The 25,515-nt window shown below is 40.7% G+C and overlaps 1 protein-coding gene across 6 annotated transcripts in view; it reads right to left on the bottom strand.

Moving 5' to 3' along the window:
* The window catches only part of ADGRB3 (adhesion G protein-coupled receptor B3), a 1,461,501-nt gene that overhangs the window by 566,991 nt on the left and 868,995 nt on the right, over positions 1–25,515 (bottom strand). For all 6 annotated transcript variants that reach the window (XM_073569395.1, XM_073569396.1, XM_073569393.1 and 3 more), the window contains 2 exons: positions 18,030–18,176; positions 8,292–8,367 (listed from right to left, as the gene is read on the bottom strand). In XM_073569395.1, coding sequence (XP_073425496.1) covers positions 8,292–8,367; positions 18,030–18,176 — 223 coding nt within the window. The remainder of the gene's footprint in view (positions 1–8,291; positions 8,368–18,029; positions 18,177–25,515) is intronic.

Consider the following 25,515-nt stretch of genomic DNA (forward strand, 5'->3'; position numbering starts at 1 on the left):
GTATTTGGTCAAATGGAAGGGTTATGGCCAGGAGGATAATTCTTGGGTCTCTGCCTCTGATATTCATGCCAATAAATTGTTTCGTGCTTTTCACCGGGCCCATCCTGATCGGCCTGGTGGCATGGATGAGGGTTCGGTGACCCCTCCTCAAGGGGGGGTACTGTTATGAGCTCATTTTCTGCTCCACCAGTGGAGAGTTCCCCTTCCGTTCTTTCTCTGGTGGTGACGGGAGGTGGTGAGGTTGGTTTGAGTGGTAGTGATCTGCCACCTGGTGAGGAAGATAGTGATTGGATCTCTGGAGTATCAGACTGGATATAAGACAGCCAACGCCCTATCCTGTTGCTGGTGATTCAGTCTGTTTCTCAGGTCTAGGACTCAGCTCTGTTCCAGTCTTCTAAAGATAAGTTTGTTTTTTGCTAATGTTCACACTTGCTCTTGTTGGTCTTTTCAGTTTTTTTGTGTGGTCAGCCAGCCCGGCTGGGCTGTGCTGAATTTCCACTCTTATTTGCCAAATTGCCATTTTTTTGTCCCTTATTAGATTGGCCTCTTTTAGCTCTGTCTCAGAATATTTCAGAGTGCTGATATAGTGGTAGAAGTCTAGTGACTTCAGGGTTAATTTTGCTATCAGTTGTGTTGGACATTTTGTAGGGTTTTTTTGGCAGACTGCAGACAGTGTCTTTCCTTTCCTGTCCTTTCTAGTTAGTCTGGCCCCATCGTTTGCTCAGCCTATTTTCCTGCCTTTGTTTGTGTTTTCATCTTTTTTCACCGTCAATACATGTGGGGGCTGTCTCTCCTTTGGGGTCTGCTCTGGGGCAGTTAGTTTTCCCCTTTTCCTGCTTAAGGCTTATTTAGTTTCTCCGGTTGTGACGAGGCGTCTAGGACCACCGTAGGAACGCTCCACGACTGCTGCTAGTTGCATGTTAGGATCAGGGGTCTATAGTCTGCATAGTTACCAACCTCTTTGGTTTTCTGAGACTTAGCTTGTGTCATTTTTTATTTTCTCCTCAGCTACCCGTTCATAACAGGGGAGAAAGCAATGATGGTTGTGGTGGAAAGGACAATGGTGGTGGTGGGGGAGATGGAAATAATTGATATGGTGGAATGGGCAATGATGGGGGGTTGTGGGGGAGAAATCAATGATGGAGGTGGTGGAAAGGGCAATGATAGGGGTGGTGGAGGAGAAGGCAATGATGGAGGTGGTGATGAGGACAATGATGGGAGTGGAGGGGGAGAACAATGATGGAGGTGGAGAGAGGCTGCATTATACCCTATGAAGCGGGCAGCATTATACCCTATGAGAAGGGCTGAATTATACTCTATGAGGGGGGCTGCATTATACTTTATGAGGGGGCTACATTATATTCTGTGGGGGGACTGCATTATATTCTGTGTGGGGGTTGCATTATTCTCTCAGGGGACTACATTATATTCTGAGGGTGCTACATCATACTATATGAGGGGGGCAGCATTATGCCCTATGAGGGGGCTACAGTATTCTCTATGGGGGCTGCATCAAACTCTGAGGGTGCTACATTATATTTTGTGGTGGGGATGCATTATACCATATGAGGGGGGGTTGAATTATACCCTATGAGGTTGCTACACTATAATCTATGGGGAACTGCATTATATCTTATGAGTGGGTTGCATTATATTTTGTGGGGTGCTGAATTATATTCTATAAGAGGGAGCTGCATTATATTCTATGATAGGGCTTCATTATAATCTATGAGGGGGCTACTTTATATACTATGAGGGGGCTATATTGTACCTTATGCCCAACCCCTGCTACATAATTAAGACATGTACTTCATTATATTATACCCTGATACTAGCTCGTTTTACCACACAATTGGTGGTCTTGTATTTATTTCTATGTAGCTACATAGTGGGCCCCAAGAATGATTTTCTCTGGTGGGCCCAAGATGCTCCAGTCCGACGCTGTGTACAGAGCACAGCACCGCCTCTCTATCATATTCTGTATGGCCGACTCCAGATACTGCAGAACAGCTGCTACAAAAATGAATAGAAGGTTATCTGCAGTACCCAAGAGCTGCTACTAAACAGTGACCTCCTTTCAGTCTTATAGAGTGGTCCCGACATCCCCTGTAAAATGTATATGCATCTGCATTGTCATTATAGGTCGCCTCATTTAAATCTCTACAGGATCATGCTGAGCTAATAATTTTGCCAGATTTGAGAAATGATATCCATTTTAATGGTTTACATATTGTTTTCTCTTTTCTTGAAGCAGAACTGCAGCCTCATGACAATTATCTGGCACCCATGTAAAATAGCTATAGCTTAGCTATATTACTAAGAAATAATATAGCTACCTATTGGGAAAAAATCAATTTGAGAAAATATGTATTTGCTTTCTTTGTATATAGCAAGCATTGTATTCTGATATTTGTCAAAAAATTAAGATTTCGCTCATTCTTAGTAGCTCTTCATGGATTTAGGTAATTTTGCATAAAAAAAAATTATAATATTTGCTGCATAACCAAGCACATCTGCTTGACATGCTTTTTTACAGGGGAAAAGTCCAGAAGCATCATTTAGTACAAGGTACATTCATTCAGGAATACTCTCAGGTACCACCTAGTGGTCAAGAAGTAGACTGCAGTAATATACATTTTCTAAATACAAATTGCAGATATCTAAATGAATGATGTTGTTTAACATTTATTTCATGGACGTTTAACATGGCTTTGAGAAAGGCATTTCTCATCTCTGGACACGTGATCTCATCCTGTCCTTGAAGCTAAATAGGAAGCTCCTTCATGGAGCCGTAAGACACTAATTTGAACCTGGTATTAAAAGCTCTGATCTCGAGCGATGAATTGCTGCAGGAGATTAGGAGGCATAAAGACATGCATCATTATCATCAATCACCATGATCATGTCCTGGCCATCCCTTTATGTGTGCTGCTCTCAACTGAAATATGTATTTTCATTATAGTAAATTCTTGTATGCTACAAAGTGAAATCTGCCTCTTTTCTCTGGATAGATTATCTCTCACTTGGGCGGCATTCACATGTCATTTTGCAGCTTTTAACATCAGCAGCCCTGTGACGCGGCTGCCTTTCCACTGTTTCCCTGCACAAGCATAGTCTTTAGGGAAACAGCTGTGTCACCTGCAAGACCGTGCGGCTGATCATAACAGCAGGGCGGTATTGCCGGACCGGTGACACAGCGGTTTCCCTACAAGATTACGCGATTGTGCAGAGAAACAATAAAAAGATCACAGCGATACAGAGCTGCCACTGGTAAAAGCTGCAGCATGACTGCTGTGTGTGTACACAGACTTAGAGATCCAGATAAAAATATTTATCATACTATTATAGATTTGTAAAGGTACTGTCACACTTAGCGATGTACCAGCGATCCCGACCAGCGATATGACGCGGTCAGGATCGCTGGTGCATCGCTAAGTGGTCGCTAGTGAGCTGCCAAAAAGGCAGATCTCACTAGCGACATCGCTGGGGACAGGGGTCGCTACTTACCTGTCAGATGAGGCGATCCTGCGTCCTCCCGCCCGGCTCCACGCTCGTCGCTCGTCTCTCCACAGGAAGCGCCGCAGGAAGCTGACGACGAGAAACAGTCCAGGCCGTTCTCGCGCGATCAGCGATAACCAGCGGGGGAGCGGGTTGTAGGTAAGTATCAGACACAGCGATATCGCTAGCAATATCGCTATAACGTCACTAGTTATAGCGATATTGCTAGCGATATCGCTTAGTGTGACAGTACCTTAACTTTATTTTTTTCCACCCACAAGAACTTGAAAAATGTAGCACAAGGCCTCATTCGAACATCCGTTTTTCACTTACATGTTCTATCCATGTTTTCCTTGGATAGCATACGTATTCAATATAGCCCATGGCACTATTCCAATGTCATTGCTTTTGTGCAAGCTGATATGTTTGTCTTTAGCAGACAATAAACTTTATATTACTGTTTCACTATTATTTGTTGCTCCTATGTCTTTTCCATTGGATGTATTATATATTCTTACTCCATTAAATAGACTATTTTAATGATGAAAATCGGACTTTTTTTTTCACGTGCATGAAAAAAATGGATGTCTGAAAGAGGCCTGGTGCAGGGTTCAGGCCAGGGTTGCCAGCTATCCAGAAATTCCAGGTCAGTCCATAGAAATAGTACAGTTTTTTATTTGTCCCTAAAGAAAATGCAAGGTGTCTGCAATTTTTTTTGAAGCCGTAGAAAGTTATACAGATTCTTTTGACCGTAATTATCATCATGTTACAGTTTACAGTGAATGCAGCTAATGTGTTCATATCAGAATTATGGGCTGTAGATCAGGATCACAGATAATCCTAATGATTTATTATGGTTTTCCAATGTGTCCATAAAAAAGTTTGTTAGTCTCTGATTTTTTGCTATCCAAAAGTAAAAATAACATGTTAGGCTGGCAACCCTGGTTCAGACAGCCATACTATAACTCAAATTTTGGACCTGACTGGTTGCATGTGCACAACACATGAAGGCAGGAGCTGCCTGATTTTTAAATACACAAGTCCAGTCTTTAAATCAGACCAAATTAGTGTATACAGAGATTTTTTCCACTCAGTTGGAAAATCGGCCATGTGCATTGGCTATATTGGGTGAGTATGTGGTCTGTGGTGCACACGGATAGCTCACGCCATGGTTGCCAACTTGACTTTTTACTTTTTCTAGACATTTTACTTTACCAATAAATCATGGACAGACAATATTTATTATAAACACATTGGAAAACCATAATAAATCATTATGATTATCAGTGATCTGTATCTACAACCCATCATTCTTATATGAAGATAGCTGCATTAACTGTGAACTGTAAAGTAATGACAATTAGGCCGGGGTCAGACTTGCGAGAGTTATGCGAGAAACTCGCGCATCAATACCCAGCACTGTCACCGGCACTCAGGAGTGTGCAGCTGCATGTATTTCTATGCAGCCGAACACTCCGGTCCCGAGTGCCGGCGGCAGTGCCAGGTATTGATGCAAGAGTTTCTCGCATACCTCTCGCAAGTCTGACCCAGGCCTTATAGTCAAAATTATCTGTGCCTGTGTCTTTAGCTTAAAAAAAAACCATGGACACCTTAAAAAAGTTATGGACAGGGCAAAAAAGGGTCCTATTATGACAGACTGTCCTTGAATTTCTGGACGTATCCATTGGCACATGTCCATATAATACGCTTGTGGCAACACAACATTTCTTCTTAATTATGCCAGATGTAAATTGTGTAGGCCCAGAATCATAAGGGGGTTTTACACATAGCATTATCGCTAGCGATATCGCTATAACGTCACTGATTTTGTGACGTTATAGCGATATTGCTAGCAATATCGCTATGTCTGATACTTACCTCCGACCGACTCCCCCGCTGTCCATCACTGATCGCGCGAGAATGTCCGGCTCCATTTCTCGTCGTCAGCTTCCTGCTGTGACGACAAGCGACGCGTGGAGGCGGGCGGGAGGACGCCAGGATCGCTGTGTGTGAAAGGTGAGTATCATGCACTGCGTCACTGCTGCATCGCTGTGAGGTCTGCCTGTGTGACAGCTCACTAGCGATCATTTAGCGATGCACCAGCGATTCTTAGGCTAGTTTCACACTTGCTTTTTTTTGCAGCGCGTTTTTCCCGCAAAAAAACGCATTGAAAAAACGCATACAAAAGCATACAACTGCTGCGTTTTTTTCAAGCATTTTTATGAGCATGCATGAAAAAAACGCAGCGTTTTTATGCGTTTGTATGCGTTTTTAGTGCGTTTTTACCGCGTTTGCGTTTTTTTCCAACATTAGGTGGCCCCTCACACTAACCCAAACCATGACTTTACTAACCCTAACCCTGACCCTAACCCTAACCCTAACCCTGACCCTAACCCTTAACTAAATCATACTTAACCCTAATCCTGACCCTAACCCTGACCCTAACCCTTAACCAAACTATACTTAACCCTAACCCTGACCCAAACCCCAACCCTGACCCTGACCCTAACCCTAACCCTGACCATAACCCTAACCCTAACCCTGACCCTAACCCTAACCCTAACCCTGACCCTAACCCTTAACCAAACCATACTTAACCCTAATCCTGACCCTAACCCTGACCCTAACCCTTAACAAAACCATACTTAACCCTAACCCTGACCCTAACCCTAACCCTAACCCTGACCCTAACCCTAACCCTAACCCTAACCCTGACCCTAACCCTTAACCAAACCATACTTAACCCTAATCCTGACCCTAACCCTGACCCTAACCCTTAACAAAACCATACTTAACCCTAACCCTGACCCTAACCCTAACCCTAACCCTAACCCTAACCCTACCCCTGACCCTAACCCTTAACCAAACCATACTTAACCCTAATCCTGACCCTAACCCTGACCCTAACCCTTAACCAAACCATACTTAACCCTAACCCTGACCCAAACCCCAACCCTAACCCTGACCCTGACCCTAACCCTAACCCTAAACCCCCTTAACTAACCCTAACTCTAACCCAAACCCCTAAATTCCATGGTTAAAAAAAAAAACGCATATGCAAAAAAACGCATACATGAGCATGCCAGTGCGCACATATGCGCATCCATAGGCTATAATGGCCATTTTTAGCGCAAAACGTGCGCATATGTGCGCATGCGCTTTTTTGCAGGGCCAAAAAATGCAACATGCTGCGTCTGGAAAATACAAACGCACACCCCAAAAAAACGCAGCGCATGTAAATCGCATACATGCGCTTACAAGCGCGCAGGTATGCGCACCCATGTTAAATATAGGGGAAAAACGCATGCGCACATATGCGTTTTTTCCAGCGCTAAAAAACGCAAATGTGAAACCAGCCTTACCGGGTCGGATCGCTGGTCGGATCGCTGGTGCATCGCTAAATGTAAAAGGGCCTATACACTGTTATCTGAAGTATTGACTCTTCTTGTAGGATGAATATTTACCTGTACTATTTTCTCTTACAGTTTATTTTCTGTTATCTTTGAAAAACAGTAATGTATGGCCACGGCATAATGATGCTTGCTGATATGTTGATTACATACATAGTCCATGCTAGACAGTTTGTTGGCATTTCCAGAGGAGGAAAAACTATGCAAATAGATTACATAATCAAACAAGGCAGGTTGGCCTCATTCACATCTCTCACTCTGACCTCTGGATGCTGGTTGTAGGCCAGTTGTGAACTATATAAAGAGACTTTTTCTTCTGGTCCGTGTGACTCTACAGGAAATGAGCTTAGGGGTCTACGGCCCGGCTGGAAGAACACAGGACTGCTTCATTGAACATCACTGAAACCTCAGAGACATTTTAAGAATCCAGGTTGGAACAATCAGGTCACCTGGCCACATACCTCACTGCCCTCGGTTAGCTTCCTAAGATTGTTGTTATTTCCTCACTGTGAGGGCCCGCCAAAAGTGGGGAGCCACTGGTGGGGGTATTTGGCACTGGAAGCAGCTCTAATCCCAGCGAGTAATTTGCACCATCTTGGGTATTTGCTGGGTCTGTTCTGTATGCTATTGTGTGTTGGTGGTTCAATAAATTATTGGCACACTGTTTTGCCCTCACACTGTGTTGTCTGAGTAGTGTTCTGCGCACAGGGAGAGAGAGCTGGAGATCAGTGGCATGAGCCCTGGTCCATTCAGTCTTTCTAAAGACAGCCAGGACAGCAGATGAGAGCACCCACTGACCCCTGTGTCTCCACAACGCTCATCTGAACGAACCCTAGCAGAGCTCAGATTTGGGAAACATGTAGCTATCTTGTTTATACATGCTCTATTGTTGGTGTTTTTCAGGAGGCTTCTCACATTTCAGTTTTCACCTATTATGTATAAAAATGAGGGACTCCTATGTAAGTAAACTCATTTCAGACTATCTAATAGAAATAAGTTTCTTGCATACAGTCAGAATAACTCCATTTATGTATGAACGTATCATTAGGACAGATATAAAATACAGAATGCACAGTACAGAACCTACAAATGGTTACTATGTAACTGCATCATCCCTGCAAACATGTTGGTTGCTAGGTATCCCTGAAGATGGAAGCAGCAGTGCAGTATGTGCGTCAGCTTGCCACCTTGTGGCCATCCTCAGTACACTCACTTCTAATGGCTTCATTCATTTCTGCTTGCAGCGCAGTAAATGCTGTGTGCAGAACCAGGCTTCTATACAATGAAGGATTTTTTTTCTATCATTGCCACAGGAAGGACAGAAGAATGAATATAAGAAAGAATGCAATGATCAGCTTTAGAATATAGGATCACAAGACTTACCGTAATGAAGGTAAAAAAAGACCTAAATTTTTGTAGAACACAGCTCCAAGTACATATACTGTAGATTCTTCCAGATCTAGAAAATACAAAGTGACAGTTCTTTTATTTAGCATATTTATAATGCATGATAGCTTTACCTTTACTGCATTTAGGGTTTGTTAGTTTGGATCCTTTATTATCCATCATTATTATCTATACAACATCCAATCACTCCCTGATGGCAGATCATCAAAGATGAAATGTCACCATGACGGGCAGTGAATGGCCCCCACAGTCACACATAGAAAGGACATTACATCATTGTAAAAGAAAAGGCACCAAAACTGGAGGAAGAGCTGGCATGGAGAACAGCAGGCTCGCGAAGACAGAAGACGATCTACAGGAAAGTGCCACTGGTGCGAGGGGAATACTCCAAAGGAGGGAGAGATGCAGGGCTAGGTCACTAAACTGAATTCATGCCCTAAATGGTGGAAAGCAGGGCTATAATTCTGGCTAAGTTCATATGATTGCATATCATGCCTGTGTGATGATCAGTCCATAGGCGAAACGGTCCTGGGTCCATTGCAAAGATTTCGTAGGAAACTTACTTTGTTAAAGAAAAAAAACCTGGATGTAATAAGGAAGCAAAAACATATGGAAGATTCATGGATGACAAATGGACTGGCACAGAGGTGAAAAAAGATTACACTATTCTTGATGTTATTGAGCAAGTAAAAAAAAAATCTATTTGAAAATGACGCAGTAACAGCTATCGGATCTCTATACACACCAATAGCTGCTACTGCGCAGGCGCTGCGGGTGTCATTTTCAAATTGATTTTTTATTTTGCTCAATAACATCAAGAATAGTTATAAACTGGACAGTGAACATGCGATTATGCTGCAGCGACGGCTGACACCTGCCTGCAGAAGTGTCTTTCTTCAGTATGTACAGATATTCATTATGTAAAATAGGGAGCAGGTCAGTGAGGGATCAGTGACCTGTCAGCAGTCTGCATTATGAATACCTAATCAGAGCACCACATGAAGCCCCCACAGGCCATCCCGGAGCACGAACATATCATTAACTCAAAACTGAAAATAAAGATTACACAACACCCACAAGATGGATTTCATCAACCAAAGTATCACTCTAAGGGCTCATACTCACTTGCGAGAGACTCGCACGATTCTTATGCGAGTCTCTCACATGAAAACCTGGCACTGCCACCGGCACTGGGATCGGAGCATGCGGCTGCATAGAAATACATGTAGGCGCACGCTCTGGTCCCAGTGCCCGCAGTAGTGCCAGGTTTTCATGCGAGAGACTCGCATAAGAATCGTTCGAGTCTCTCGCAAGTGAGTATGATCCCTAGTCAGTATAACGGCACCAATCTGACACTGTGTGTAGGTTACTGTGCACAATCCTGCTGAGAGGTTCCCTTTGAACTGAACTGTGGTGCATGTTTAAAATCCGCAACATGTCGATTTCTCCTGAAGGTACACCAAGTTTTAAGTGCAGATTTTCCCCATAGACTTGTATTAGGTGAGGAGAATCTTCAGGTAAAAACACACAGGCATTTTGAGTGTGTTTCCACTGCAGAAATGGACTAAAAACACATGTAATCCACATATGACTGTATAAATAAAGTTTTGTCAAAGCCAAATACCAGGAAGTATCAAAAACAAAGCAGTTTTATTTAAAGCATAACAACAAGAGACAAAACACAGTGTTAAAAACGCAATAAAAACACATGAAAATAGAACACATTCAAAAACCCAATGAAATGCAATTTAAAACGCAGCAAAAGAAGCAATGAAAAAAACGCAAGTAACCTAATCTACCTGTTAGGTACAGTAAATCTGCAACACCAAAACCCACCAAAAGCTCATCACAGGAATGTGGCCAAAGACTACTGTCACACATTGAGTGTTTGGTGACTTAGATGTTACTGATTTTCTTCAGCTTTTCTGCACCTAATTTGGTCACTTGCGTTTTTTTAATTGCATTTTAAAATGCTTTTTTTTACTTTTATTTTTATCTCTCAGGCTTTTATCTCTTGTTGGTTTGTTATGCTTTAACCCCTTCACTACCAAGGGTGGTTTGCACGTTAACTCCCGGGCCAATTTGTACAATTCTGACCACTGTCCCTTTATGAGGTAATAACTCTGAAACGCTTCCGTGGATCCCGGTGATTCTGACACTGTTTTCTTGTGACATATTGTACTTCATGTTAGTGATAAAATTTCATTCAAATAACTTGCGTTTATTTGTGAAAAAGCGGAAATTTGGTGAAAATTTTTAAAATTTCGCAATTTTCCAACTTTGAATTTTTATGCCCTTAAATCACAGAGATACGGCACACAAAAAACTTAATAAGTAACATTTCCCACATGTTTACTTTACATCAGCACAATTTTGGAACCAAATTTTTTTTTTGTTAGGAAGTTATAAGGGTTAAAAGTTAACCAGCGATTTCTCATTTTTGCAACGCCATTTTATTTTTACGGAGCACATCACATTTGAAGCCACTTTGAGGGGTCTATATGATAGAAAATATCCAAAAGTGACACCATTCTAAAAACTGCACCCCTTAAGGTGCTCAAAACCACATTCAAGAAGTTTATTAACCCTTCAGGTGCGTCACAGGAATTTTTTTGAATATTTATAAAAAAATGAACATTTAACTTTTTATCACAAAAAAAACTTCAGGTTCAATTTTTTTATATTGCCAAGGGTAACAGGAGAAATTGGACTGCAAAAGTTATTGTGCAGTTTGTCCTGAGTATGCTGTTACCTGATATGTGGGGGGAACCACTGCTTTGGCGCATGGCAGAGCTCGGAAGGGAAAGAGCGCTGTTTGACTTTTTCAATGCAAAATTGGCTGGAATTCAGATCGGACGCCATGTCATGTTTGGAGAGCCCCTGATGTACCTAAACAGTGGAAACCCCCACAAGTGACCCCATTTTGGAAATTAAACCCCCCAAGGAATTTATCTAGAGCTTCACAGAAGTTTATAACATACAGCGGCACAATTAAAAAATCATATTTTTTCCACAAAAATGATCTTTTCACCCCCAATTTTTATTTTCCAAAGGGTAACAGGACCCTAAAAGTTATTGTACAATTTGTCCTGAGTATGCTGATACCCCATATGTGGGTGTAAACGACTATTTGGGTGCATGGCAGAGCTCAGAAGGGAAGCAGCGCCATTTGACTTTTTTGGCTGGAATTGAGATCGAACACCATGTCGCGATTGGAAAACCCCTTATGTACCAAAACAGTGGAAACCCCCACAAATGACACCATTTTTGAAACTAGACCCCCCAAGGAACTTAACTAGATAGTGGTGAGAACTTTGAACCCCCAAGGGCTTCACAGAAGTTTATAACATACAGTCGTACAATTAAAAAATCATATTTTTTCCACAAAAATGATCTTTTCACCCTCAATTCTTATTTTTCCAAGGGTAACAGGACACCAAAAGTTATTGTGCAATTTATTCTGAGTACGCTGATACCCCACATGTGGGGGTAAACCACTATTTGGGCGCATGGCAGAGCTCGGAAGGGAAGCAGCGCCATTTGACGTTTTTGGCTGGAATTGAGATCAGACACCATGTCGCGTTTGGAAAGCCCCTGATGTGCCCAAACAGTGGAAACCCTCCAATTATAACTCCAACCCTAACCCCAAGACACCCCTAACCCTAATCTCAGCCCTAACCCTAACCCTAGCCCTAACCCTAGCCCTAACCCTAGCCCTAATGGGAAAATGGAAATAAATACATTTTCTTTTAATTTTATTATTTTTCCCTAACTATGGGGGTGATAACGGGGGGTTTGATTTACTATTTATGGCGGTTTTTATATTTGGCACCTGTCACACGCTAAAAGACGCTTTTTATTGTAAAAATAGTTTTTGCTTCACCACATTTTGAGTGCTATAATTTTTTCAGATTTTAACCTACTGTCATGTGAGGTCTTATTTTTGCGGGACGAGTTGACGTATTTATTGGTACCATTTTCGGGCACATGACATCTTTTGATCGCTTTTTATTCCGATTTTTGGGACGCAGAATGAACAAAAACCAGCGTTTCATGAATTTCTTTTGGGGGTGCGTTTAGACCATTCTGCGTGCGGTAAAATTGATAAAGACGTTTTATTCTTCGGGTCAGTACGATTACAGAGATACCTCATTTACGTCTTTTTTATGTTTTGGCGCTTTTATGCAATGAAAACAATTTTACATAAAAAATAATTATTTTTGCATTGCTTTATTTTGCGAGCTATAACTTTTTTATTTTTTCGCTGATGATGCTGTGTGGCAGTTCGTTTTTTGCGGGACAAGATGACGTTTTCAGTGGTACCATGGTTATTTATATCCGTCTTTTTGATCGTGCGTTATTGCACTTTTTGTTCAGCAATATGATAATAAATCATTATTTTTTGTTTCGTTTTTTATTTTTTAAGGGGTTCACTAAAGGGGTTAACTAATGGGACAGTTTTATAGGGCGGGTCGTTACGGATGTGGCGATACCAAATATGTGTACTTTTATTGTTTTTTTTTTTATTTCCAAAAAATGAATTTATTTGGGAATATTTTTTTTTTAATTTATTTAGCGATTTTTTAAAAATTATTTTTACACTTTTTTTTTAACTTTATCACATTGTCCCAGGGGGACATAACTGTCATGTGACAGATCACTGATCTGTCACATCACAGATCACTGTGACAGATCAGCGATCTGTCACAGGCACTGCACAGGCTTCCTCCTTGCCTGCGCTTTGCAGGCACTGAGGAAGCCGACTCCCTGCAGGCCCCTGAAGGTCCCCGTCGCCATATTGGATCCGGGGACCTGCAGGGAAAGAGCCCCCCGCAGCAGCGCTGCACATTGCGCTGCTGTGGGGGGCTCAGGGAAGCACGGAGGGAGCCCCCTCCCTGCCGATGCTTCCCTTTAACCCCCTGTACACTGCGATCATGTTTGATCGCGGTGTGCAAGGGGTTAACGTGTCAGATGTCAGCTGTGATAATCAGCTGACACTTGGCCGCGATCAGCGGCGCTCACCAAGTGGGCGCCGCTGATCGCGCTAGACGTAATATTCCGTCCATGGGACTTAGGGCCCAGGACACATGGACGGAATATTACGTCCAATGTAGGAAAGGGGTTAAATAAATCTGTTTGTTTTTGATAGATTGTAGTATTTAGCTTTGACAAAACTTCAGTGATACAGTCATGTGTGGATTACATGAGTTTTTTTTACCTGCAGATTTTCTGCATCTCATGCAGTTCTATGGGGAAAATCTGCATGTAAAACTCGGTGTACCAGCAATAGAAACTGACATGTTGCGGACATGAAACACTCACCGCAGGCCAGTTTATGCTATGTAAGAAAAAGCACAGAGTCATTAAATTTCTATAAATCCCAGCCACTTTGCTGGAACTATAAGATGCTGCATTTTTTTGCACAGCGAACTGATCATGGTAACTTTATCTTAGTGTGCCATCCATTTAGTCCCACATATAAAAAAACAAACACACTTTTCAAGCTTCACCAACCCATTAAACAATAAAAAGACAGACAGCACTATGATGCAACAACATGGATGGCATCCATGTGCTGTCTCAGTTTTTCAAGAACCTCAAGACCTGAATGTGCAGTTTTGGGAACCAGGTTAAAATCAGACATGTCTTTGTTTTTTTGTGGACAATCAGAAAGTATGCCAGATAGCTGTTCCACCTGAGAAAACAATGTGTAGCACATGTACAGTTGTGGCCAAAAGTATTGACACCCCTGCAATTCTGTCAGATAATACTCAGTTTCTTCCTGAAAATGATTGCAAACACAAATTCTTTGGTATTATTATCTTCATTTAATTTGTCTTAAATGAAAAAACACAAAAGAGAATGAAGCAAAAAGCAAAACATTGATCATTTCACACAAAACTCCAAAAATGGGCCAGACAAAAGTATTGGTACCCTCAGCCTAATACTTGGTTGCACAACCTTTAGCCAAAATAACTGCGACCAACCGCTTCCGGTAACCATCAATGAGTTTCTTACAATGCTCTGCTGGAATTTTAGACCATTCTTCTTTGGCAAACTGCTCCAGGTCCCTGATATTTGAAGGGTGCCTTCTCCAAACTGCCATTTTTAGATCTCTCCACAGGTGTTCTATGGGATTCAGGTCTGGACTCATTGCTGGCCACCTTAGAAGTATCCAGTGCTTTCTCTCAAACCATTTTCTAGTGCTTTTTGAAGTGTGTTTTGGGTCATTGTCCTGCTGGAAGACCCATGACCTCTGAGGGAGACCCAGCTTTCTCACACTGGGCCCTACATTATGCTGCAAAATTTGTTGGTAGTCTTCAGACTTCATAATGCCATGCACACGGTCAAGCAGTCCAGCGCCAGAGGCAGCAAAGCAACCCCAAAACATCAGGGAACCTCTGCCATGTTTGACTGTAGGGACCGTGTTTTTTTTCTTTGAATGCCTCTTTTTTTCTCCAGTAAACTCTATGTTGATGCCTTTGCCCAAAAAGCTCTACTTTTGTCTCATCTGACCAGAGAACATTCTTCCAAAACGTTTTAGGCTTTTTCAGGTAAGTTTTGGCAAACTCCAGCCTGGCTTTTTTATGTCTCGGGGTAAGAAGTGGGGTCTTCCTGGGTCTCCTACCATACAGTCCCTTTTCATTCAGATGCCGACGGATAGTACGGGTTGACACTGTTGTACCCTCGGACTGCAGGGCAGCTTGAACTTGCTTGGGTGTTAGTCGAGGTTCTTTATCCAACATCCGCACAATCTTGCGTTGAAATCTCTTGTCAATTTTTCTTTTCCATTCACATCACTTCTTGATGACACTGCGCACGGTAGACACAGCAGCATTCAGGTCTTTGGAGATGGACTTGTAGCCTTGAGATTGCTCATGCTTCCTCACAATTTGGTTTCTCAAGTCCTCAGACAGTTCTTTGGTCTTCTTTCTTTTCTCTATGCTCAATGTGGTACACACAAGGACACAGGACAGAGGTTGAGTCAACGTTAATCCATGTCAACTGGCTGCAAGTGTGATTTAGTTATTGCCAACACCTGTTAGGTGCCACAGGTAAGTTACAGGTGCTGTTAATTACAAAAATTAGAGAAGCCTCACATGAATTTTTGAACAGTGCCAATACTTTTGTCCACCCTCTTTGTTATGTTTGGTGCGGAATTATATCCAATTTGGCTTTAGGACAATTCTTTTTGTGTTTTTTCATTTAAGACAGATTAAATGAAGATAATAATAACAAAGAATTTGTGTTTGCAATCATTTTCAGGAAGAAACTGAGTATTATCTGACAGAATTGCAGGGGTGGCAATACTTTTGGCCACAACTGTACATGAATCAAAAATGTGACAGAGGCCCAAGGCTGAACAAGCACATCCTTGCTTCATGGTCAGTGTTTGGATCATAATACCCAGACCAATCGTCGCAGGTCTCCTGACACAAACTTACTGAATCATGGGCATTATGACTGTGTGTTTAGGTCAGGAAAACTGTGTTTGGTCCAGGCATTGTGATCTGCACACAGACAGTGGAGCGCAGAAATGTGCATTCAGCTAAAAGAGAATAAACATGATATAATGATTCCAGTCTAAGATAATATTCTCCGAACTGTGCAGCTGTATACAATCATTTTTATCTTAGACCTTCATCTCTTTTTCCATGACTAAGTTAGACCATGTTTATCATCACAAAATAACAATTCTGGAACATATTCTCTTAGAACTTTATATTGTCCTGTTCCTCAGTTACAGTATTCCTCCTAGTAATTTATGAACAGATCGACTAATTTTTACCATTGTACTTGTCGCAGACACTCAACACTGATTAGACATTGTTGGAGTGTTTTGAGATAACCTCCACACCCAAACCCATAGCAGTTGTTTCTGCACCACAAAGCATATCAGTTGTGTCCGCACCCCAACCCATAGCAGATGTTTCCGCACCCTAACCCATAGCAGTTGCTTCCACATCCCAACCCATAGCAGTTGTGTTCGCACCCCAACCCATAGCAGTTGTTTCCGCACCCCAACCCATAGCAGTTGTTTCCACATCCCATCCCATAGCAGTTGTGTTCGCACCCTAACCCATAGCAGTTGTTTCCGCACCCCAACCCATAGCAGATGTTTCCACACCCCAACCCATAGCAGTTGTATCCGTACTCCAACCCATTGCAGTTGTTTCTGCACCCCAACCCATTGCACTTGTTTCTGCACCCCAACCTATAGCAGTTGTTTCCAAATCTCAACCCATAGCAGTTGTTTCCGTACCCTAACCCATAGTAGTTATTTCTCCATACACTTCTAGGGTGAATAGCAGAGGAATGACACCATGAAGAATTACAGGGAAAATCCACAACTGACATGTCATATGCAATACTATTTTTCACTATAGTTTTGTATTTTATTTTATTTGTTTACTAGAGGATTCTACTTAGATGTTGCTTTCTTCAGGAATTAGTGGCAGTAAACTAAAGCTAAAGTGTAGAACTAGAAAAGTTCATCTTGCTAGGAGCTGTAACTTTTACATTTGCTTTCTACTCCTCGTTAAATTATTTAGCTGCTTTAGGGTTATAGGAACAACCACTGCCTGCGGCAAAAGGGCACCTGCTCGCATTGGCCTCATTCCTTTTACCATTGGCAGTGTAAACCTGTGTAAAACATTAAAGTACTAAAGAATAAACCCGCCTGGGTCATAATGTCAATCTCTACATGGGAAGTTGTCCATATGTCCTTTGTCCATATGCCCTTATTCAGCAAAATATAGTAGCAATAGGTATTGTAATTAACAGGTTAATAAATCCAGGAGGATGAATTTAGAATTATGATGTCAGGGCATACAGACATTTAGCTCAGTTGCTTTATACTTTTAGATTCATTGAAATATGTTTAGTTGTAAGTTATAATCCCAAAGGGACAATGAAATACAGTTTACCGTGTTTTATCAAAATGCAAAAAATCAGAGAACCACATAAATAGTCTACTGGGCGAGATGTGATTGAAGGGTAACATTTTATAAGCAGTAAGTCAAAGATGTAATTTCTGTAGTTTACATGACAGTTTAAAAGACTCAGAGCTTAATGGTACTATGAACATTTTAGAAGGATGCTACTTTCTACAGTGCTGTGGAAATTAATTGGGACAAAGCATTTTTTTAAGTTAAATCATAAGTTGGTTACCAGTCAGTGATTCAAACCAGTTTTAACTGCTTTGAACAGGTGTGAGGTAAAGTCTGTGTTTTGTGTGAGTAGAGATTTTCCCGTTACTAAGATGACAGATGACATTTAGTGCTCGGAAATTTATAACTATTGATTCAAGAGGTCTGGCAGCAGAATGTATGTGCCTGCAACAAGTTCCCTCCTTTTCCCCCTCCAAGGAATGTTAAAAGTACCAACTGTTATCTCATATCTCAATAATCGGAAAATATGTCTTCACTGAATACAGATTTTACCCATAAATTGAGAGTGCAACATTAATCCAGGGGGAGAAAGAAACAGATTTTACTGATCATTCGCATAATGTGGACCCCAAAACCAAATTTCATGAATCTGTCTAAAACATAGATAGATTACTAACATTCTAGTGACATCCCTAGTTCCAAATCTGGAGCTGAAAATATTATTATTCAACCCCTACTAAGACATCATAAAGATAGAACAATATTTCAGCTCAGTATTTTTACTGACTCGCTAGTATCATTTACATGCAATACATGTTTGTACCTGATGGCATTGGAGTAAAGATGTTTTTTGGTATGACCACCTTGTCCTCTGAGTTCCTGGCCCAGTCTACCATGCCTTTCCTGCCTCTCATGGGGAAGGTGATGTCTGTTAGCACTGATGATGCCGGCAGCTTTTGGATGCTGGCCACTGAGAGGAAGAGAGAGAGTTTAATGAGCAACATTTTATTCATTTAGCCTGTTATACAACAGATTATTTTCCAGCTTAAATGCCCCAAGTAAAGTAGCAATAAAAGAGTGCATCCATCTGCCATCTAAAACTGTTTATTTCACATTTTCAAACAAATTCAGCAAATAACATAAATATTCAATGCGTCTTATCTTTATCTAGTTTAAATCTGTTGGTTTATGTGTGCACGTCGCATATACTTGTGCAAAGCTGTTAAGTATGCTCGTAAAAGCTTAGGGTTATATGGAAGAAATAGCAAGTAGGAACATTGCTGCACAAGTTCTTTAGATCCAAGTTTGAAAGGATTTGAAGTGACATTACGAGGATAACCTTCTGCAAACTTCTTGTAGAGACAAAACTATTAGATTCTACCAAGTGACATCCTGACAATGTTTAGAATCATGGAACTCAACAATATATGAAAGGGTTCTTAAATTTGAGTTACACAACAGAAACTCATCCAATGCCAATGATCTTATGTATACCATATGGTACATACAGTGGGGAAAAAAAGGATTTTGTCAGCCACCAATTGTGCAAGTTCTCCCACTTAAAAAAGATGAGAGAGGCCTGTAATTGACATCATAGGTAGACCACAACTATGAGAGTCAAAATGAGAAAACAAATCCGGAAAATCACCTTGTCTGATTTGGCAAGATTTATTTTGCAAATTATAGTGGAAAATAAGTATTTGGTCATGTAAAAACATGCAAGATTTCTGGCTCTCACAGACCTGTAACTTCTTCTTTAGGAGGCTCCTCGGTCCTCCACACATTACCTGTAGTAATGGCACCTGTTTGAACTTGTTATCAGTGTAAAAGACACCTGTCCACAACCTCAAACAATCACACTCCAAACTCCACTATGGTGAAGACCAAAGAGCTGTCAAAGGACACCAGAAACAAATTTTAGCCATGCACCAGGCTGGGAACACTGAATCTGCAATAGGCAAGCAGCTTGGTGTGATGAAATCAACTGTGGGAGCAATAATAAGAAAATGGAAGACATACAACACCACTGATAATCTCCCTAGATCTGTGGTTTCCACGCAAAATCTCACCCTATGGGGTCAAAATGATCACAAGAACGGTGAGAAAAAATCCCAGAACCACACGGGGGGGACCTAGTGAATTACCTGCATAGAGCTGGGATCACCGTAACAAAAGCTATCAGTAACGCACTACGCCGCCAGGAACTCAGACACTGCAGTGCCAGACGTGTCCCCCTGCTTAAGCCAGTACATGTACGGCCCATCGGAAGTTTGCTAAAGAGCATTTGAATTATCCAGAAGAGTATTGGGAGAATGTCTTATGGTCTGATGAAACCAAAGTAGAACTGTTTGGTAGAAACAAAACTCATTGTGTTTGGAGGAGACAGAGTGCTGAATTGCATCCAAAGAACACCATAACTACTTTGAAGCATGGGGGTGGCAACATCATGTTTTGGGGCTATTTCTCTGCAAAGGGAGCAGGACGACTGATCCATGCACATGAAAGAATGAGTGGGGCCATGTATCGGGAGATTTTGAGCGCAAACCTCCTTCCATCAGCAAGGGCATTGAAAATGAAATGTGGGTGGGTCTTTCAGCATGATGATCCCAAGCACACTGCCAGGGCAACGAAGTAGTGGCTTTGTAAGAAGCATATGAAGGTCCTGGAGTGGCCTAGCCATTCTCCAGATCTCAGCCCCATTGAAAACCTTTGGAGGGATTTCAAAGTCCGTGTTGCCCAGCAACAGGCCCAAAACATCACTGTTCTAGAGGAGATCTGCATGGAGGAATGGGCCAAAATACCACAAACAGCGTGTGCCAACCTTGTGAAGACTTACAGAAAACCTGTGACCTCTATCATTGCCAACAAAGGATATATAACAAAATATTGAGATGAAATTTTGTTAATGACCAAATACTTATTTTCCACCATAATTTGCAAAATAAATCATGCCAAATCAGACAAGGTGATTTTCTGGATTTGTTTTCTCATTTGACATTCATAGTTGTGGTCTACCTATGATGTCAGTTAGAGGCCTCTCTCATCTTTTTACGTGGGAGAACTTGCACAATTGGTGGCTGACTAAATACTTTTTCCCCACTGTAATAGATGCCAAATCAGAAATTCTTCAAAAGGCCAAGCAAAAATCCAGGGGTGTTAAGTAAAACATTGATTTTTTTAGGTCCCCTAAGTATTGGATCTTTAGAGGTTTATTTCTTAGATAGTTTTGTTTAATTAAAAGATAAGCAGTCAAAATAATGTTTACTCACATTTCCACCATTCTCCAGATAGCACTCATTTGGTGTTTTATTCTATACAGATCAATGCCAAGAGAACCACCTACAAATGCTTTCTAGGAGTGGTGGCTAAATATACAGTGCTTACAAGCTCTTTCCCTCTGAGCTTGTAAGCATTGCACTGAGGCTGTCCAGGATTTCTGGAGCATGTGGTTAGCTCGTATACCCGACCACCTCCCCCCCGACTCCACTAAATTTCTGATGCTGCTCCACAGAGCAGACATCAGAACCACTCATAATTCAGGCCAGCAGCACAACAATGTTGCTGCCCTAACCTGTCATTGAAGTAGTAGCGCCTACCTATTGAGGAGCTAGAAAGTCAGGAGGATGGAAATTTGTGTGCTCTTGCTTCAGAAGTCTAAGATCCCTTTTAAAACAGCATATGTATTCAGTGTATAGGAAAAAGGGGTTATAGACATCCATGTTACTGTAAATACCAAAGACAGTGTTTGGAGGCAGAAATCAAGAGTGCATTTTGGATGGTTGGCGCATCATCACTGCTTAACAGTTCATAAAGACTGGCAAGACCACAAGAGGTACAACGCAAGAGCTAAGGAGGGGTTATCAAGTGGTAGCACTCAAGCACTTACCTTTTGCTCTCTGAGTAATCACTTTTCCAGATGTCCCAAGCAGTTTTAATGGGTCTTTATCTAGAAAAAACATTGCAGGACGTACATGGACTAGACTGCAGAGGACTGTGGTAAAGTTATTTTCTCTGATGAAGCCCTCTTCAGACTACTTGGGACATTTGGAAGATTGTCTGGAGAACAAAAAGTTGAGCATTACTATGAGCGCCGTGTCATGCAAACAGTAAAACAGTAAACAGTAAAATATCCTGAAACTGTTTTTTTGCATTGAGTTACTTGTCATCCAAGGCAGTAAGTATACTAATAATTTCGCCTAAGAACACTGCCGTGAATAAAAAATGGTATCTATACATCCTCCAAGCGCAGCTTCTTCCAATCATCCAGTAGCAATTTGGTAATGACCATTGCTTTTTTCAGCATGATGGAGTACTATGTCACAAGACAAAAGTGATAACTAAGTGACTTAATGAATAAACCATTGAAATTGTAGTCACTGTTTTGTGTTATATATGGTTCTTCCTTTGTGCTGTTGTCTTTGTCCCTAATACTTGGTATTATTCGGTCAATAGGTGGAGGTTATACCTAGTCTAGTCATGGTGTGATGGTACTTATCCCCTGTATGTGGTATTATTTGGTCACTCTGTGGAGGTAATAAGCAGTCTGGTCATGGTGCAATGTTATTTTGCACAAATTTGCTAATGAGGCCAGAGATTATATGCAGCAGACAGTGACAGATAGATAGGAGGTCATCCTTTCCAATTAGAACTATCCACCATACTAAGAAGTGACTGATAGTGACAGGAACAATGTGTGCTGGACAGGAGGCAATGAGACTGTAAATGAAGGTGGCGTAAGAAGGTTAAGAGCCGTTACTTTTAGTTACCCTTATTTGTATTTTGCGATCAAGGAAAATGGTCGTGGCTACACAAAATGGGTGTGGTTTTTAAATGGGCATGGTTTTCTAACACAAACATGGAACCGGTTATTAAAAATTTTACTCCCACCTCTACTTGGTGTTGTACACTTTGGAAAACTGAAGGCTTAGGGGTGATCTTATTACAATGTACAACTATATGAATGGGCAGTACAGAGGTCTTCCTAATAATATTTTTACACCTAAGCCAACAATGATAACAAGGGTGACATCCAAAGATAAGAAGGTTTAATAATAATAATCACAGAGGCAGATTCTTTACCGTAAGAGCAGTGAGATTATGGAACTCTAGTCTCTTCACCGAGTAATGGTTGATTCACTACAAAAGTACAAGGAGAACCTGAGGCCTTTTTTGAAAGATATAATTATGCAGGTTATAGGTTAGATTCTGCGATGGGACTCTGATCCAGTGAGCTTGTCTAATTGTCCAATGTGGATTCAGGAAGGGATTTTTATCCTAATATGAGTTTTTACTTTCCTCTGGAATAACCTGTTATATTGTAAGTTAAACTCGATGGACTTGAGTTTTTTATCAACCTTAAAACTATGAAACAATGAAAATTCATGGAGCAAGAAAAGTAGTAAAACGGCATACGGCTAATTTCTCCTTGCAATCATGATAGAGAGAGCAACTTTTAAAAGATTATTTCTTAATGTAAATAAATTTTATGTAGCATGGTATCATTATGGAAGCAGCATATGGCATCATTGATGGTTACTGGGTAGACTAATGTATAGTTTTTCACAATAACAAGGCCTATGTAAAGCTTCCTATAATCTGTACTACAATCCAAGAAAAAGGGAGGAAGTATAAATAACACTGTAGAAAGACATGCAGTTAGCTAAAAACAGCGTTTATTGAATCAGAATAAAAATACATACTCATTGTATGGATCACAGAAGTATACATAAATACGGTGTGCACAATGGAGCCACCAACAGGGGTATCACTACAGGGAAAATGTTACTGTCATATAATTTAATTCTGGTGCACTGAATGATGGTCTGGAACACAGTACTAACAATATATAATGTATAATTACATCAATGCACCCCTCTTTTATTAGGGGGTATAAATATTAAACAAGATCCCCAATAACATCATTAGTCATGTAAAAAAGGATGATAATATGAGTAGGAACTGCCAAAAAGCATATGCAAATAGTGCACCACCAGCTGAATCTTCCCAAACTAGCTAGTGCATGGCATACTTGGGGAAGACTGACAATGTATAGGAATAGTGTATATATATATATCTAGATTACAAAAGTGCTTAAGTGCTAAAGTGCAAAATGTAATAAGAAAAATATATATTATATAGCTAGTAGCAATATGTAAGAGACAAATCGCAAAGTCAGAAATCCCCTACCGTGGGGAGAACATATCGCTATGTGGGAGAGTGCAAAAGTACAGCTGAAACAGTTAAATATGCATGGCAGCTCAATGTGAAAACCTGACCTGTAGGTGGCAGCCATTCCCCTACGCACGTTTCGCGTAAGCTTCTTCAATAGGGGTACCCCCTATTGAAGAAGCTTATGCGAAACGCGCGTCGGGGAACGGCTGCCACCTACAGGTCAGGTATTCACATTGAGCTGCCATGCATATTTAACTGTTTCAGCTGTACTTTTGCACTCTCCCACATAGCGATATGTTCTCCCCATGGTAGGGGATTTCTGACTTTGCGATTTGTCTCTTACATATTGCTACTAGCTATATAATATATATTTTTCTTATTGCATTTTGCACTTTAGCACTTAAGCACTTTTGTAATCTAGATATATATATATATACACTATTCCTATACATTGTCAGTCTTCCCCAAGTATGCCATGCACTAGCTAGTTTGGGAAGATTCAGCTGGTGGTGCACTATTTGCATATGCTTTTTGGCAGTTCCTACTCATATTATCATCCTTTTTTACATGACTAATGATGTTATTGGGGATCTTGTTTAATATTTATACCCCCTAATAAAAGAGGGGTGCATTGATGTAATTATACATTATATATTGTTAGTACTGTGTTCCAGACCATCATTCAGTGCACCAGAATTAAATTATATGACAGTAACATTTTCCCTGTAGTGATACCCCTGTTGGTGGCTCCATTGTGCACACCGTATTTATGTATACTTCTGTGATCCATACAATGAGTATGTATTTTTATTCTGATTCAATAAACGCTGTTTTTAGCTAACTGCATGTCTTTCTACAGTGTTATTTATACTTCCTCCCTTTTTCTTGGATTGTAATGTATAGTTTTGTAGTCCTGACAATGAACCTCTTTTTGAAAATTGTCCTGAAAGTTTAATGTTTGGTTCAGTTTTTGCCAAGCATGCTGTGTTGATACAGACATAAGGTGCAGACAAGAAAGAATATAAAGTCATATTTTATAGATGCAGGTGACACAGTAAAAAAAGGGGAAAAAAGTTTTCAAAATTACTGCCCTGTAATCTATATTTTCAATGTGATGTTTCCATAATGATTTCACAACTTTTCCCACTATATCATTTGACTGTTTTGCAACATTTAGTCAATGATGGTCTCGTCCTCGTTAATTAAAGTGAAGTTATTATAGCTAGAAAAGCAAAAAAAAAAGAAAAAAATACAACAAAGTTTTATCACGCAGTGCAAAGAAGTCAGTTTGGCAGGTATGGGCATGTGTTTGAACAGAAGTGTATGCGCTGGTGAATCTCTCTGAAGTTTGCTCTGAAATAAAATAAAATGTTCCTTCAAATCAGCAGGGATGCCAGGGGGTCAATGAGCAAATAGCTCCATGGTGCCAACACAAATCACATTCAATTTATCTTTTTCCTGTACAATATGCCAGAGTCTTGTACCATGGACAGGGTACTAGCAAAATCTAAATGAAACAGAAATCAGTTTGACAGAAGTGGTTTCCAAGACAATTAGGAATGGACTTTCATCTCTAATTGATAAGTAATCCATACTGTTTGTATTTTGCCATTGATATACTGATTGTGAATAAGACGAGATGAAAAGAGTATAACTACTTTTAATGATTTATATACATGATATTGTTATGTGTTCTGCATGTCCCAATAATCTTTAAATCTTTATTGCGAATGATAGCTATAACTAATTATACGCTGGTCAATCACAACATTAAAACCACCTGCCTAATAAAGTGTAGTCCACCCTTTAGTTACCAAAAAGGCTCTGATCAGTCATGAAAATTAAAGGTGCTCTATGGTGTCTGTCAGCAAAGGCTACAAGCAGATCATTTAAGTTCTTTAAGTTGCAAGGTGGCATACCTATACATCGAATAGTCTTTTTTTCTGAACATCTCAAAGATGTTCAATTGTATTGAGATTTGAAAGTCATTACAGCTTCTTTAGTCATAATTCTCCAACCCTTCCTGAACTTTTTTCAGTGTGTAAATACTAGGACTCAAAGTTTTCTATCAGATCACTGGCCAGAGCACCACTAAGGGTATCGTCACACATAGCGACTCACCAGCGATCCCAACAACG

This window comes from Dendrobates tinctorius, unplaced genomic scaffold (genome assembly GCF_039654945.1).
Source record: "Dendrobates tinctorius isolate UK_male_01 unplaced genomic scaffold, ASM3965494v1 ptg000024l, whole genome shotgun sequence".
NCBI lineage: Eukaryota > Metazoa > Chordata > Amphibia > Anura > Dendrobatidae > Dendrobates > Dendrobates tinctorius.